At 38.0% G+C, this 15,992-nt stretch overlaps 1 protein-coding gene across 1 annotated transcript; it reads left to right on the forward strand.

Annotated features, from left to right (window-relative positions):
• Positions 1-4,016: 4,016 nt before the first annotated feature.
• LOC134680217 (exosome RNA helicase MTR4) lies at positions 4,017-15,307 on the forward strand. Its single transcript, XM_063539304.1, has 18 exons — positions 4,017-4,179; positions 4,298-4,420; positions 4,550-4,792; positions 5,869-6,043; positions 6,494-6,605; positions 6,901-7,103; positions 7,435-7,675; positions 7,927-8,117; positions 8,376-8,477; positions 8,860-9,033; positions 9,800-9,902; positions 10,505-10,677; positions 11,087-11,284; positions 11,458-11,699; positions 12,118-12,354; positions 13,059-13,221; positions 14,206-14,368; positions 15,112-15,307. The coding sequence occupies exons 1-18, from the start codon at positions 4,082-4,084 to the stop codon at positions 15,267-15,269; spliced, it is 3,099 nt and encodes a 1,032-aa protein (XP_063395374.1). The 5' UTR covers positions 4,017-4,081; the 3' UTR covers positions 15,270-15,307.
• The last annotated feature ends 685 nt before the right edge of the window (positions 15,308-15,992 follow it).

The following is a 15,992-nucleotide window of genomic DNA, read 5'->3' on the forward strand; positions in this document are numbered from 1 at the left end:
TGAAACATTCTAGTGACAAGGTTATAGGTTACTTTCTCAATATTATTAACGGGATTTTTATGACAGGTGACATTCCACCAAACTGGAAAATACAGTTGGTGTTACCCTTTCTCAAACCGAATAAACCCCGTAATGATCCAAATTCTTATCGTCCAATTGCGTTATCATCTGTTTTAATTAAGATTTTGGAACATTTAGTTAAAAATAGGTTGGAGTGGTTTATTGAAAGTAAGAAACTATTACCGGATATTCAATATGGTTTTCGCAAAAGCCGAAGCACTTTAGACTGTGTTAGTTTGTTAGTTTCGGATATCCTTTTAGCCTTCTCGAAACGGGAATATGTAGTAGCTTGTTTTATAGATATCAATTCTGCCTATGATAATGTAAATATATCAATTCTTGTAAATAAATTGTTTCTCTTGGGAGTTCCTGTACGCTTGTGTAATATTATTGCTGCTATGTTTTATGAACGATCGATTAGGTTAGATTTAGATGATAAAGTATTACATAGGACTGTTTGGAAAGGACTACCACAGGGTTCTGTTCTAAGCCCTTTACTTTTTAATGTATATACATACGACCTTAGTTCTAATTTGCCAGATTATATATCCATTTTACAATATGCCGATGACATAGTGCTTTACTCTAGAAATAGATCCGTTCAAAAGGCCTGCGAAATTATAAATTCTAGTTTGAAGGAGCTAAATATATATTTAAATAATAATGGGTTAGACCTTTCAGTTCCGAAAACCTCTGCAATTTTATTCTCTCCAAGGAAAAAAACTGTTAATGAAAAATTATCCTATGATGGATCTACAATCTCCTTTCGTGACGAAGTTAAGTACTTAGGAATGGTTTTAGACTACAATTTGTCAGCCAAGGGTCATTGTAATTATGTTAAAGGTAGATGCGAACGCTCATTAAACATATTGAGATGCTTGGCTGGTGTATGGTGGGGCAGCCATCCTTTCTATTTGAAGCTTATTTATAATGCAGTTATAAGAAGCGTAGTTGATTACGGTTCTTTTCTTTTAACACCGGGTACAGAAGATGCCTTTAAAGTATTCAATGTCATACAGAATAAGTCACTGAGGACAATCCTTGGTGCTATGCGAACCAGTCCGGCTAATGCCATGCAAGTGGAGTGTGTTGATCCACCTGCGCATTTGAGACGTCAATTTTTATCCGACAGATTCATTTTTAGGACTATGCAATTTTCGGTACATCCTCTTATCACAAAATTATCGACTCTTTATGATCATATGCAGTCGTCTCCATATTGGCGTAATAGATCTCCTCCTTGTATAATTAATAGCTACCTTAAATTTTTGTCTCTATCTTCTCCTACTGTCAGACATATTAACCTTCCTATATATGAGAAAGATTTTGACTCTTTGATTATTTCTCCGCAAGTTTTTCTAGACTCCAATATTTCTAAGGATATAATAAGTGCTCAACCTGTATTTAACAACTTAGTGGGCGAAAATTGGTCTGGTTGGCATCACATATACACAGATGCATCAAAACCTTCTACAAATACTTGTGTAGGGGTTGGTGTATTTCATCACCAGTATAATGTTGTACAAAAAATTAAACTCCCTCCAGAATCTTCGGTATTTACTGGAGAACTATTCGGTATTTATAAAGCTGTTGAGTATGTTTGCATGTTCAATTTAAATAAATGTGTAATTTTTTCCGATTCTAAAAGTTGCCTCCAAATTCTATTAAAATCTCCTTTCAAAATGACAAACAGTTACCCTTTGTTATATGAAATCCGAAACATCTTGTTAAAATGCGAAAAGAAAGGGTTTACTATAAATTTTGTATGGGTGCCAAGTCATTGTGGTATTTCCGGAAATGAGAAAGCTGATCGTCTGGCCGTAGATGCTGTTGCTTCTGGTGATATATTTCCATATAAAAATTATTGCCATGATCTTCTGTTGCTCCCCAAAAGATATCTCAGGTTAGCCTGGGAGTTCTTTTGGTTTTGGAGCAGCTTAGAATCTGGAAGTTATTATCTTACGATCCAAAACGACATCCCTATAAAGCCGTGGTTTTACAATAAAAACTTCAATAGACGCGAAATATCATGTTTAACACGCATGAGACTAGGCCATACAAGTACTCCTTCTGATCTTGCTAGATTTAAATTTATTGATGATCCTAAATGTGACTGTGGTGCTGAGGTGGCTGATATTAACCATATATTCTTTTCTTGTCCCTTGTACGATCGCACTGTTTTCATGGAAACTTTACAATCTAAACATATTCCCTTTCCAACAGACATCCCTTCCTTGCTTATTAATCATGATTTATATAACATCTTAGCATGGTTCATCTCTCATAATAATATAAAAGTATAGTATTAAGTATATTTACCATTATCACATTGTATTCTTATACCTGACCTGACCACTTTTTCCAAATTCCGTTCCTTTATTCCTTTCCGCGTTTAATTTCCTACCCTTTTACTTGACGTTGGCTACGGGCAACACCGCCCCCAAGTCCATACAAAGAAAAAAAAAAAAAAAAAAAAAAAAAAATACTCGAAATAGCTATTAATTGAAGCTTCAATATCTTCGTTAAACATATACATAATTGAAATGCTAATGAATAATAAATATATTAGAATATAATAAAATAATTCAATTACTCATACTCATACTCATATTTTATTGATAATATAAATTACAGGTCAGGCTTACATGCCTAAACTACATTAAAGGTAGATTTATAAATATACAAGATTCATACATTTGAGAAAAAAAGGAAAATTAAGTAAACTAACAAGTCAATTATTGTGACATTATTTAACTGCTATTGTTATTTTATTATTAACATTATTTGGTATTCATTATAAATATTTTGAGGTCAAATATTCCTCGACACTATAAAACGGCCGCTCAATCAGCCAATTTTTGAGTCTAGCCTTGAAACTCATTATTGCGGAAGACATTTTTTAGTAGGTATTTATGTATTTTAATTAAATATCTGAACTTTCCCTTGGTTCCCTGCTGGGGCGTGACGATAAAATTGTGATCTGATAACCACAATAAAGAATAAAAGCGTTTTTGTTCATTTTAGTTATCGTTAAACCTTTGAAGTAAAATTAAAATTACAAGAAATGTCGATAGTTTATCGATATGATTTTATCGACATGGCTACAGCAAGGTGGTGTTAAATTGTTAATTGTACACTAAACACTTTTGTTTAGTATATATAGAGATTTACTATATATTATAGTATATATAGAGATCCCGTCTCAGCGAGCTGTCACTGTTGCCACTTTTGTTTAGTGTACGATTAACAATTTAACACCACCTTGCTGTAGCCATGTCGATAAAGTCATATCGATAAACTATCGACATTTCTTGCAATTTTAATTTTACTTCAAAGGTTTAACGATACCTAAAATGAACAAAAACGCTTTTATTCTTTATTGTGGTTATCAGATCACAATTTTATCGTCACGCCCCAGCAGGGAACCAAGGGAAAGTTCAGATATTTAATTAAAATACATAAATATCTACTAAAATATGTGTTCCGCAATAATTGAATTATTTTATTATACATATTCTAATATATTTAGTATTCATTAGCATTTCAATTATGTATATGTTTAACGAAGATATTGAAGCTTCAATTAATAGCTATTTCGTTACGCTGTGTAGCGTTTATCGATATATAACATGATAAAAATCGACTTTTCACATCCCTAAAAGAGCACACATACACGTTTTTACGCACACATACACAGCCTGGACCAAAAAAGGCAACACTTGGATTTGAAATTCATCTTGTTAACAGTGTGGTTGTCCTTTTTTGACAAATGGCATTTTTAAAAGAGCGAGGAGAAAGAAAATATACTAGTTGCTGCGCCGTCAAAGAGAACAGAAAACGTAGGGGCCTTGGGTTGGTAGTATTGTGTTTAGTATCGTTTGGTAGTTTTTTCATGAGTTTTCATAGTAGTACCGGTCTGTCAATGTCAAATATATTATTATTATCTGTACTGCACTTTGGTGGTACTGTTTGCGTTAGTTTTGTAATTATAACTCGTATTAAATGTTTTAAAACACTAAATATGGCTGATATAAACAGTTTGTTTGATTGCTTTGACGAGCCAGCTCAAAATGCAGCCTCGATTCAATTGCCAAACGTTAAAAATGAAGAAGAAATTTCGTAAGTACCGTGTAACCTCAAAACTTGTTTTCCTCACATGTAACACTACAAAATCATAACATTATTGTGTTTATTCAAATCAAAAATAGTTTATTATATTTCGTTGTATACATTTCAGGGAGACTACAGAAGAAAAAAGTGTAATAAATAACAAACGAGCTCATGAGGAAGTTGAATATGCCGATACGTCAAAGAGGCTCAAACAAGACGAAGACGAGAATGATCTGACTTCAGATTTAAAGTAAGTAAAACAATTTGATCTTCTTCTTCTTGAATTCTTATGATTTTTGGACAAAATCAAGTTTGTTAGCTATGTAGGTATATGCAACAATGATGTTGCTAAAGATAACCACTTTCCTTTGTTTTTCAGCTTAGAGGCACTTCACTCGCGCATAGTCATTCATACGCTAGAAACTCACGAAGGTTGCACCCATGAAGTAGCAGTACCACCAAATCAGGAGTTTGTGCCACTTGCCCAACCCACTTCAGAGCCCGCCAAGCAGTACTCTTTCATACTGGATCCCTTCCAGAAAGAAGCTATTTTGTGTATAGACAATTTAGAGTCGGTGCTTGTGTCAGCTCACACTTCTGCAGGAAAAACTGTTGTGGCTGAGTAAGTGAAATTCTAATCTACACTCATTGATTTTTATCACTACTCCTTATATCTGAAACAAACTCACCCACTGTGTCACTCTGTTTTTTATGTTCGCAATAAACTCAAAAACTACTGAATGGATTTTCATGCGGTTTTCACTTATCAATAGAGTGATACTCGAGAAAAATTTAAATGTATAGTTTTTTAGGGTTTTGTGTAACCCTTGCTAAGCTTGGGCGGGTTGCTACTATATTTTTATTAGGGATGTAACGATACATGATTTTGCCGATACGATACCGATACCGATTTTTCAAGTAAATAATCGGCGATACCGATACAGATACCGATATTAATGGCATAGTAGTTAGCTAATAGATATAAAAAATAAGGAATTATATACTTATTATGCATAAAACATACATATGTATTAATAGACACTCGAATTTGTGAAGTGTGAAAAACTGTAAAAATGCCAAATCAAAATCAAAGAAAACATTTATTTAGGGGTAACCACCAAGCAATTAATGCAAAAGTAAATCCGAATCAGTAATTATAGTTCACTTTAGGTAGTTTTTACCCGACTACGTCAACGCAAAAGGAGGGTTATTTATTATGGAAACAAAGTGTATTCAAATTATTAGCAGCGTCATTCGTTTTGCGCGCTTTTCAAACTGTAACATCGGCTGAATTTAAATCGGCGATGCCGATATATCGGTCTGCCGATTATATCGGCCGATATATCGTATCGGTATCGGTATCGTTACATCCCTAATTTTTATGAATACCCCAAGTCCTACTAATTTTTAAGGTGACTGGCTACTACTATTGATTATGTGAAATATTATCCACCCCCTAAATTTTCATCCAATAATTCATATATCAAAATAACCAAATGTACATAATATCAACGTATTCTAATCAAGATCTTTACTGTCATAAGTCATAACACACATCCATCTTTGTAGTCCCTTGGAGATTATGGTACAAACTAATTTCTTTTAAGATAGATAAATGTATTAATTGATAAACATGAAATAGACTGATGATGACAAGAGATATGCAATCAGTCAAGTGATCCTGTTGTTTTTGCTCAGGTATGCCATAGCTGTATCACTAAAGAATAAACAGAGGGTAATCTACACAACACCCATTAAAGCTCTCTCCAACCAGAAGTACCGGGAGTTTTCTGAAGAGTTCCATGATGTGGGCTTAATCACAGGCGATGTCACTATTAACCCTTCAGCTTCTTGCTTGATTATGACCACTGAGGTAAGAATTGATAGGGAATATTACGCGAAAGTGTGCATAGGGGGCGCCACTGCGACAATTCATCACATTTGTAGTAGGAAGTAATACATCAAGAATCCCGTGATTCCAACGGCATATCCATATTAGCCTAATGTTTGAGGTTGTTAATATTGTTATCCCCGTGTGGCACCTACTTTACCGCTCACTGATCATGAGGTTTTGTTTGCACCAACCCTTCACTTCTACAAATGTTGCCTAAAAACAAAACTCTTAACATTTATCTGACAGAAGTCCGGTAAATAAAAAGAATTCAGAATCTGAAGAAGAAGAATAAATTCACAGGAAGAATGCTGAAAAGCTGAGCTTATTTACTTAGCACTTATTTCAAGCAATTAAACATTTTTAGAGATATTTAAAGACTCTGTAAGTGACTCCCTTATCTTTAATTTGATTAATTGTTTTTTATTTTAGATTCTCAGAAACATGTTATACAGGGGATCAGAAATCATGCGTGAAGTTGGATGGGTTGTATTTGATGAAATCCATTACATGAGAGACAAGGAAAGAGGTGTTGTGTGGGAAGGTAAGAATATTATGTTGTTTAAATTTTGTTAAACCCATCAGTTAGTTAGCCTAACTAAACTCATTATAAAAATAGTAAATCCTGACTTACTGACAATTGATTTGAATATGATACAAATATTTTTTATTAATTTATTACTCATGGCATCTAAGGTCTGACGTTTGATAGATTGCTTGCCAAATGAGTTGCGTCGTTTGGGTGTTTTTACGCTGCCCCTGTTATATGGTATGTGGCACTTTAAGTACTCGGCTATTTAATTTACTGAATGCAAAAATATGTTAATGTTTTGTTTAAGAAACACTGATATTGCTCCCGGACAATGTTCACTACGTGTTCCTATCGGCTACCATCCCGAACGCGCGGCAGTTCGCCGAGTGGGTCTGCCGCCTGCACTCACAGCCCTGCCACGTGGTGTACACGGAGTACCGGCCCACGCCGCTGCAGCACTACATCTTCCCTGCGGGCGGGGATGGGATACACTTGGTGGTGGACGAGAAGGTACATCCGACATTTATTGATGTAATTTAATCACAAACTATGTTGAATTGACTTGCACAAATTGGATAGCAATTATTTATATGTATAGATTAGTGATTATTAAACCAAACTACGAAGTCCAGACTCTGGACATGTTATATAGTCTCATCTCATTTGCTTATCTGGACTCCAGATAAGCAATTGAGATGACACGCTTCTAAAAATTTTTCACTAAAAACTGTTCCCACAGATAATAAAATGTTTTACCTTGCAATAAATATGTAGCACTGTCTAATAATTCTTCGATGTCAAAAATAACTTTTTAGACTAACTTCCATATATTCAATCCCAGGGCCAATTCAAAGAAGACAACTTCAACACAGCAATGACTGTCCTCGGAAACGCGGGCGATGCCGGCAAGGGCGACCAAAAGGGGCGTCGCGGTGGCCCGCGCGGCGGCCCTAATACTAATATATTCAATATAGTCAAGATGATTATGGAACGGAACTTCGCGCCGGTTATCGTGTTCAGTTTCAGCAAGAAAGACTGCGAGGCGTATGCCATGCAAATGGCCAAGTTAGACTTCAATACACGTAAGTTTTTATTGACCAATTACATATTGAAGCATCAATAAAAATCAGCGGAATTGAGAACCTCTACCTCTGTTCCTTTTAGACGTACAAAATACGCTGACCTATCATTTCTTAAGTTTTTACAGTTAGATTTTAACTTTCACTGTTTCTCTGCATACTTTGGTGACTTGTAACTCTGTCTGCTAACTTGACCAGAACTTTTATGAATTTTGACTTTTAATAATTAATTTCCTTATTTCTGTTATAAACAGTCGAAGAGAAGAAACTAGTAGACGAAGTTTTCAACAACGCGATGGACGTGCTATCTGAAGAGGACCGCAAATTGCCGCAGGTGGAGAATGTGATCCCACTTCTGAGACGCGGCATCGGTATCCATCATGGCGGACTTCTGCCCATACTTAAGGAGACTATCGAGATATTGTTCGGCTTGGGACTTATAAAGGTAAGAAAAGAAATGAATCATACCTATGTTGATGAATAAAAATATTATTCGGACCAGTATATGCGCCTATGAATCGCCTATCATGATATTGAAATGGCAAAAAAATGTGACAAGGCGATAAACAAGGCCATGAAAAAAAATCGTTATAAGAAAAATAGCTAGACAATAAGTACAATACAGTATTCATGAGGCTGATACTCAAGTTCAAACCCTACATTTGTCAGTGAATGGTTTAAAAAATAATAATTTGTTCATTAGGCCCTGTTTGCCACTGAGACCTTCGCCATGGGACTCAATATGCCGGCGAGAACTGTTGTCTTCACCTCATGCCAGAAATTTGACGGAAAAGAAATGAGATTCGTAAGTTTTAGTAGTTATTCAAATCCACTAAATTTAATGTGTATATAAAAGCTCAATAGTTTAACGCTAATATAACATGTAAATGCATACAAGTAATATATGTGTATGAATTAAGTTTATTTAAAATGCAGCCCTCTGCAGTGCACGTACGCTTATATTTATACATAATTACATATACGCAACACACACTAAATACAACAAAAATTGCTACTTTTATGCTTTGTTCGTGTGCGTTGCATGTATAAAGGCGGGACTCCACCAGTATGCGGCACAAGCATCAGTACAAAAATGTTTGTGCACAGTGCCGCACACTGGTGGAATCACACTTTGAGATTACTTTGGATGTGGGCGAGGGTTCTTTATACATGTTTTAATGTTTTAGCTAACATCAGGCGAGTACATTCAAATGTCCGGAAGAGCTGGCCGTCGAGGCTTGGACGACAAGGGTATCGTGATCCTTATGATAGACCAGAAGGTCACGCCCAGTGTTGTCAAGGATATGGTGCAGGGCAAGGCTGATCCTATCAATTCGGCCTTCCATCTCACGTACAACATGGTAAGCAAGTAATGGAAACTCGTTTAGGTTATGTTTTTGTATTTAGAAGGAAAGAAAGAAATAATATACATTTATTTACGTCAAACCAAACCAGTTTTAGCACACTTTACCTCAGAAAGATTAGTCACTCCTGCGATGTCAATTTACAGATGTAGTGCATAATTGGTTTCCATTGTTTTTTCACGGAAACGTACGAACGTGTCTTGCTATTTCATTTAGTCTCGGTACAAAAAGTACTGAGGTTGACTGAAGTAGCATGACAAATACGAACGTTTCCGAAAAAATACGATGGGCAACAATTGTGCCGCTTAACTTCAAACTCGGGTAAATCCATTGGACCCTCTCAGCAAATATCTACCCTATTACGTTTTCTTAATACCAAAATCGCATAATCTGACAGATGGATTTACCCGAGTTTGAAGTTAAGCGACTCAATTATGCACTACATCTGTAGCAATTGGGGCACGTCAACACTAGTTGTTTTGCGGAGTTTCATCATTGGTTTTTCAGGAATTTAAATTATTAAATTATTTCTTTGTATTTTTTTGGAGAATGTTTTTTCTACTTTATACGAGATATGAGGTTTGGACCCACGTTATTAACCACCACACACATATAAAGGTTAAGAAGGGAGCTGTATCCTACCAACCGCGCCAATTAAATAAATCTTTTTCTAAATAATATGTGCTTATACATAAATTTATCCTTTTTTTATTATTACCAGTGTGCTCTAAACCTTTGACATTTACCACAATATTTTTTTCAGGTATTGAACTTGTTGAGAGTTGAGGAAATCAATCCGGAATACATGTTAGAGAGAAGCTTCTTCCAGTTCCAAAATCAAGCTGCTATTCCAGATTTAATTGACAGTGAGTGTTAAACAGATTATTATTTACTTCGTAGGTATTCATTGTCATATATTTATGCTCTGTACCAAAACTTAATAATATGTATGTCACAAAAATTCTCCACTGCAAATTATCTTTTACTATTCAAAAACTGACCTTTGTCATAATTGAATTTTTCACACCACCTATTCGGAAAAGAGCTTTTTCTTCCCTGCTAGGAGAGATCTAAGTGGCACTTTTTCTTCCTGCTAGGAGGGATCAAAGTGACACTTTTCTGTTCAAGCACTCTACATTTTGTTGTATATTATTTTTTTAGCTTAGATAATCTGTATAAGCATCACATTGTGTCAACATTAAGATTTTTTATTTTCCTCATAGTTGATGTGAAAAGCAGTATGTGTCTCACGATATCAAAATTATTTCGTCTTGGGCGTTAACACTTGAATCCCTCATTACGCTCAGGATTCTACTATAGAATCCATCGCTTCATTCAGGATTCAATGTACGCCCTTGACGGAAATATATCATTTTGATCCCTTGTAACACAAACTACTATTCTTATCGCGTCGGTGGAAAGCGAGAGGTACCATTAATACTATTAAGCCATCTCTTTCTGTCAACAGAGGTTAAACTGAAACAGAAAGAGTACAACTCCGTGACGGTAGAGCAAGAGCACTCAATAGCAGCGTATTGCAACATCAGGTCTCAGTTGGACATGCTCGGCTCTCAGTTCCGATCGGTGATCACACGGCCCGAATATCTCAAGCCTTTTCTGCAGCCTGGGAGGCTTGTTAAGGTATGTCAAAGTATAGTATAGGGGTTTTTTCAACCTCTGCATATAGGGGTTTTTTCATCTAACCTGTATCACTCTTGCATATGCGAGCGATAAAGAGGCAGATAACTAAATTCCGATTTACGCGTTTCCCAGTAGGCCCTTGTTAACAAACCGCCTTGATGCATCAATATCATCTTTTATTGGCTGTGAAAACTATCAAAAAACAGTTTAAGGCACAGTATGTATAAGTAACTCTATGGTTTACTAGCTAGCTTAGTGCTGCACTCTGGCGGCAGAACATTGCAGTAATACCCCCTATTAGCCGATATGTCTACATTCTCAATACCCCCAATTTCTAATTTCTCAAGGTTAATTAATGCCATAATAATAGTTATATTTCATTCAAATACTCGTATTTTTTTTTATTCAGGTGAAAACTGAAAAATACGAGTACGACTGGGGCATCATAGTGAACTTCAGACATAAAACGCAAGGCAAGGGCAAGAAGGGCAAAGGCGACGACAACCCTCTGTCGTCGGAGGCTGTGATCGTGGTCGACATACTGCTGCACGTCAAACAGGCGAGCGGCGACGACGCGGAGACTAATGTGCCGTGCCCGCCTGGCGAGGTAAGCATACTAACTATACATACTAGCAACAACTTCAAATACAATTATTGTAAATAATTTAATGGGGAATCTTTTGTTCATTGACAGTTTTGGTGTAACTTCAACCGTTTTTTTTATAATAACAATGAATAAGCAAAAGTGGGCACAATCTATCTGTGTTTTTCCCAATACAGACAGGAGACATCGAGGTAGTACCAGTACTCCACACCCTCATCCACCAAATCAGCTCCCTCCGCGTATACTATCCCAAGGACCTACGGCCCGCTGACAGCCGCAAGTCCGTACTCAAGACTATTGGAGAAGTGAAGAAACGGTTCCCAGAGGGACCGCCGCTGCTTAACCCTATTAAAGACATGAAGATTGACGATCCCGTGTTTAAAGAATGCGTGGAGAGAATTAAGCAGTTGGAAGAAAGGTGAGTTTATCTGTATTACATATCCCGATATCCTTCCTAAGGACTCCTTTCCATACAAATGAAAAATGCAAAATTTGCCACAGAAATTTGAACCCACAATGTAAGAAATAGATTTGATTTTGCGTTGTTCAAGGATGTCAGCCAAAAGGCCATAAGGCTCGCCGACAACCGCAAGTTCGTGGTCAAAATTATTGGAGAAAATAAGAAACTTGTTTCATGAGGTTCATTACTGTCAGTCACGTCTTTTATCATAGTTTTTTTTTTTGTTTGAGATTATTATTTCTGATAAACAAATTTTTAAGAAAACTATTATCACATAGTTCATACATCAATAGAAACTTTTTTATCACGTTATGCAATCTCGGACACTAATTTGTCTACCTACCTTTTGTTTTAATGTCACTAAATTGTCATCCAGACTTTACGCTCACCCCCTCCATACGGACAAGAACCGCGCCGCGCTCCAAGCGGCCCACGAACGCAAACTGGAAATATACGAAGAACTCACCGAGGCCAAGGCCGAGCTGCGGAAGGCCAAGAGCATTCTGCAGATGGACGAGCTCAAGAAGAGGAAACGAGTGCTGCGGAGGCTGGGTTATTGCACGGCGGCCGACGTCATAGAACTGAAGGGGAGGATCGCCTGTGAATTGAGCAGGTAAAATTTTTTTAAAATATAAAACAGTAAGTGGGTTTATGCACGACGATGGCTCTTCGCTACGACTCTCCAAGCATCACAAGAGCGCAAGCTGGAAATTTACGAAGAGCTCACCGAGGCCAAGGCTGAGCTGCGGAAGGCCAAGAGCAGATGGACGAGCTAAAGAAGAACGAGTGCTGCGGAGGCTGGTTATTGCACGGCGGCCGACGTCATAGAACTGAAGGGGAGGATCGCCTGTGAATTGAGCAGGTAAGTGGCTTTTCGCTGCGACCTGCGAAAATATACGAAGAACTCGCCAAGGCTGAGCTATGATTGATTGAATCTCTACGACACTAAGGGTCGGTTGCACCGTCACCAACATTCTTTCACCGTTATAGCATTCGCTAAATTTTATTGTATGGAAAGTTTCATAGTTATCTGCTGCTTGACGTTGATCAGTCTGTTGATTGTAGTTGGTGCAACTGGCCCTAAATGTACTTCGAGCGTTTCAAAAGTTTCTGTTTCCACGATCGCAGTTATTAGCGAATGGTCCGAAGCGAGTTACCAAAAAATGTCTTGTGGGAGTGGTGAGTAGATTCACTCACCAAAAACTGTCAGCATTTTAAAGATAATGTCATCGTGAGGTCTGTGAGGTCCATCCGGCTTGAAACTCATGGATTGTATAATAATAATTGTAGACTCATGCGATATTATTTTTCTTCCAGCGCGGACGAACTCCTCCTAACCGAACTGATCTTCAACGGCGTGTTCAACGCGCTGACATCATCGCAGAGCGCGGCGCTCGTCAGCTGCTTCGTGTGCGACGAGAACAGCTCGCAGTCCTCCGCCACCGGCGAGGAGCTGCGCGGCGTGCTGAGACAGCTACAGGTAACCTACTAGCTACTGACCGAACTGATCTTCAACGGCGTGTTCAACGCGCTCACATCCTCGCAGGGCGCCGCGCACGTCAGCTGCTTCGTGTGCGACGAGAACAGCTCGCAGTCCTCCGCCACCGGCGAGGAGCTGCGCGGCGTGCTGAGACAGCTACAGGTAACCTACTAGCTACTGACCGAACTGATCTTCAACGGCGTGTTCAACGCGCTCACATCCTCGCAGAGCGTCACGCTCGTCAGTTGCTTCGTGTGCGATGAAAACAGCTCGCAATCCTTCGCCACCGGCGTGGAGCTGCGCGGCGTGCTCAGACAATTGCAGGTAACCTTTTAAAGTCAGACCTTTAGAAGAAAAACTATCTCATAGGCCCCGTGGATGAACTAGGGGGCAGCATAGGGGCCGTCAGATTTTTGGCGCGAGGCGTAAATGTGTCGTTTATGCTTGCGACATCCCACATGATGGCAGAACCTACTATGCACAAGGAAATGTACCGACGAGAACGGTAGATGGTAGCACTTGCTTTGGCAATGTAAATGTGCACATGTTTCCAATTCAGGCCACAAGATGGCGGACCCTCAAACGCACACGGTTCCTATAGTACCTGTAAGCTTTCGTTTGTTATACTCTTTTCTGAAGAGTGATTGTTTAACTTAAACCAATTTAGCCAGTTTTATCTTCTTTCCGAGCCTCTTTCTCGCTGATATAGAAAGTTTTGGGTCTAAACTTGAAACTGCGAGGCCCCTAGACGGCACTGCGCGCTTAAGAGTAATCCTGGGTCTTGCACCTGTGACCTACTCGTCCAATCTAACCATGTATCCGGTGTCCATCTATTCAAATTATGAGTGAATAATTTCTTTGTGGATCTCTTCTACTTAAATCTATCTCCAAAATGTAGTTCTTCCGCCACTTCTTCCACAGCAGCGATGAACTCCTTCGATAACGCTACGTATAATGTAATAACTATAATTATGTTATTCCCAGGAATACGCCCGGAGGATAGCCAAGGTGTCGATCGAGGCCAAGATGGACCTGGACGAGGACAACTACGTGGGCAAGTTCAAGTGCACGCTCATGGACGTCGTGCACTCCTGGTCTAAGGGCGCCAGCTTTCTGGAGATCTGCAAGATGACAGACGTGTTCGAAGGTAAAATAACTTAGAAAACCGATGTTTTCCATTTCTCCACGTCCAGAAATGGATTAGGATTTGCGTCTCACTCCTAGCTTAGGATTCACTCACCATCCTAACTTAGGATGGTGTTCCATCAGTCCATTATCTTGGTCCAGTATGTATTTGCGTCCCACGTTTTGCAAGAGAGTGAGACGAAATGCACATTGGACAAAGAAATTGGACAGGTGGAATACCACCCTTAGAGGGATCCCCAAAGACGATAATATCGTCTGTCATATTATTTCGTCAGTCGACGACATTTCACTGCTGGACTCTTAGGCATATCCTAAGGCGTGATATATCTTGAGCTTGTTTTATGTATCTCGTCGCTTTCTGTCTTACAAAAGTGGTCTTGCCATCTGACCGAAGACTGAGTTACAATTGACCAAAATGAAAACCCTTAGATTCTCCTGTTTTTTTTTACCGCCACAAAATTGAAAGGGATCACTAAAACCAAATTTTCACCAAACCAAGGCGACTTGATTCAACGAAATCAATACTCTTTTTTTTGGGCAGTCGTGTATTAAGTTGGGAACCCCTTAGTAAAATATCCATTTACTCAAGTTTGATTTTACAATCGCATAATACCTACCTAATAAAAACTAAACTAAACACTATTTACCTAAATAGAATAATTACAAACACAATAGAATAATTTTCCTTTGGTACGGCTTGAGACCAAAAATGAATGTTTTTTACATATGTATTCCGTTTTCTAGGTTCCATAATCAGATGCATGCGGCGACTAGAAGAAGTGCTCCGCCAACTCTGCCAAGCGGCCAAGAATATTGGCAATACGGACTTGGAGAACAAATTCAGCGAAGCCATCAAACTGCTCAAGAGAGACATCGTATTCGCCGCCAGCTTGTACATGTAACTGGCAACTCCACTAAATAATTATATCCTTATTTAATATGTACTTGTTTCATTTTGTAATCTTTCATAGCGCATCAGCCATATGATAAGCAAATAGGCCGTCTAACGATATCACAGACAAAGATATTAAAAAAAAATTAATGCTATTTATTGTCAATCACATTATGACATGGCGTGTACCTGCACAAACTTATTCCGTGGAGAGTTTTTTCTTTGAATGTTTTGTGTATTGACAATGGAGATGAACAGATAAATGTGTTGGATGAGTGACTATTGATTGTGCGATCGTGCGAGTGCGTTTGGTGATAATAGTGATAATATGCAGCAGTTCAAAATCGACAAATACTTTGTTAGTGTCATAGTGTTATATTTGCCCATAATCTGATAATCAGTGTCATCGTTACATCATGGTTACATCTATTATTTAAGTGTGAGCATTTACAGCTCGTCCTTTGTGCCGCATGTGAGTATACATTAAATTTTATTCTAACTTGGAGTGCTAAGGTAAAGTAGGCCTAGGATCTCGCAAGCGTCGAAACACTATTATGGTTAGTGTTTTATTTTTATATAAGTATCTTTGAAAGTTCTAAACTATACATGTTTTTAATAATATTACGCTTAAATAAATACATTGCTCTTTTTTTGTGATTAGGTATTTCCTTGGTGCAAAATTTGAATCAATCCGCTTATAATATTTTGAGGGATTACAGCCGTATTTTTCTAA

The sequence above is a fragment of the Cydia fagiglandana genome, chromosome 3 (assembly GCF_963556715.1).
Source record: "Cydia fagiglandana chromosome 3, ilCydFagi1.1, whole genome shotgun sequence".
In the NCBI taxonomy this organism is placed as follows: Eukaryota; Metazoa; Arthropoda; class Insecta; order Lepidoptera; family Tortricidae; genus Cydia; species Cydia fagiglandana.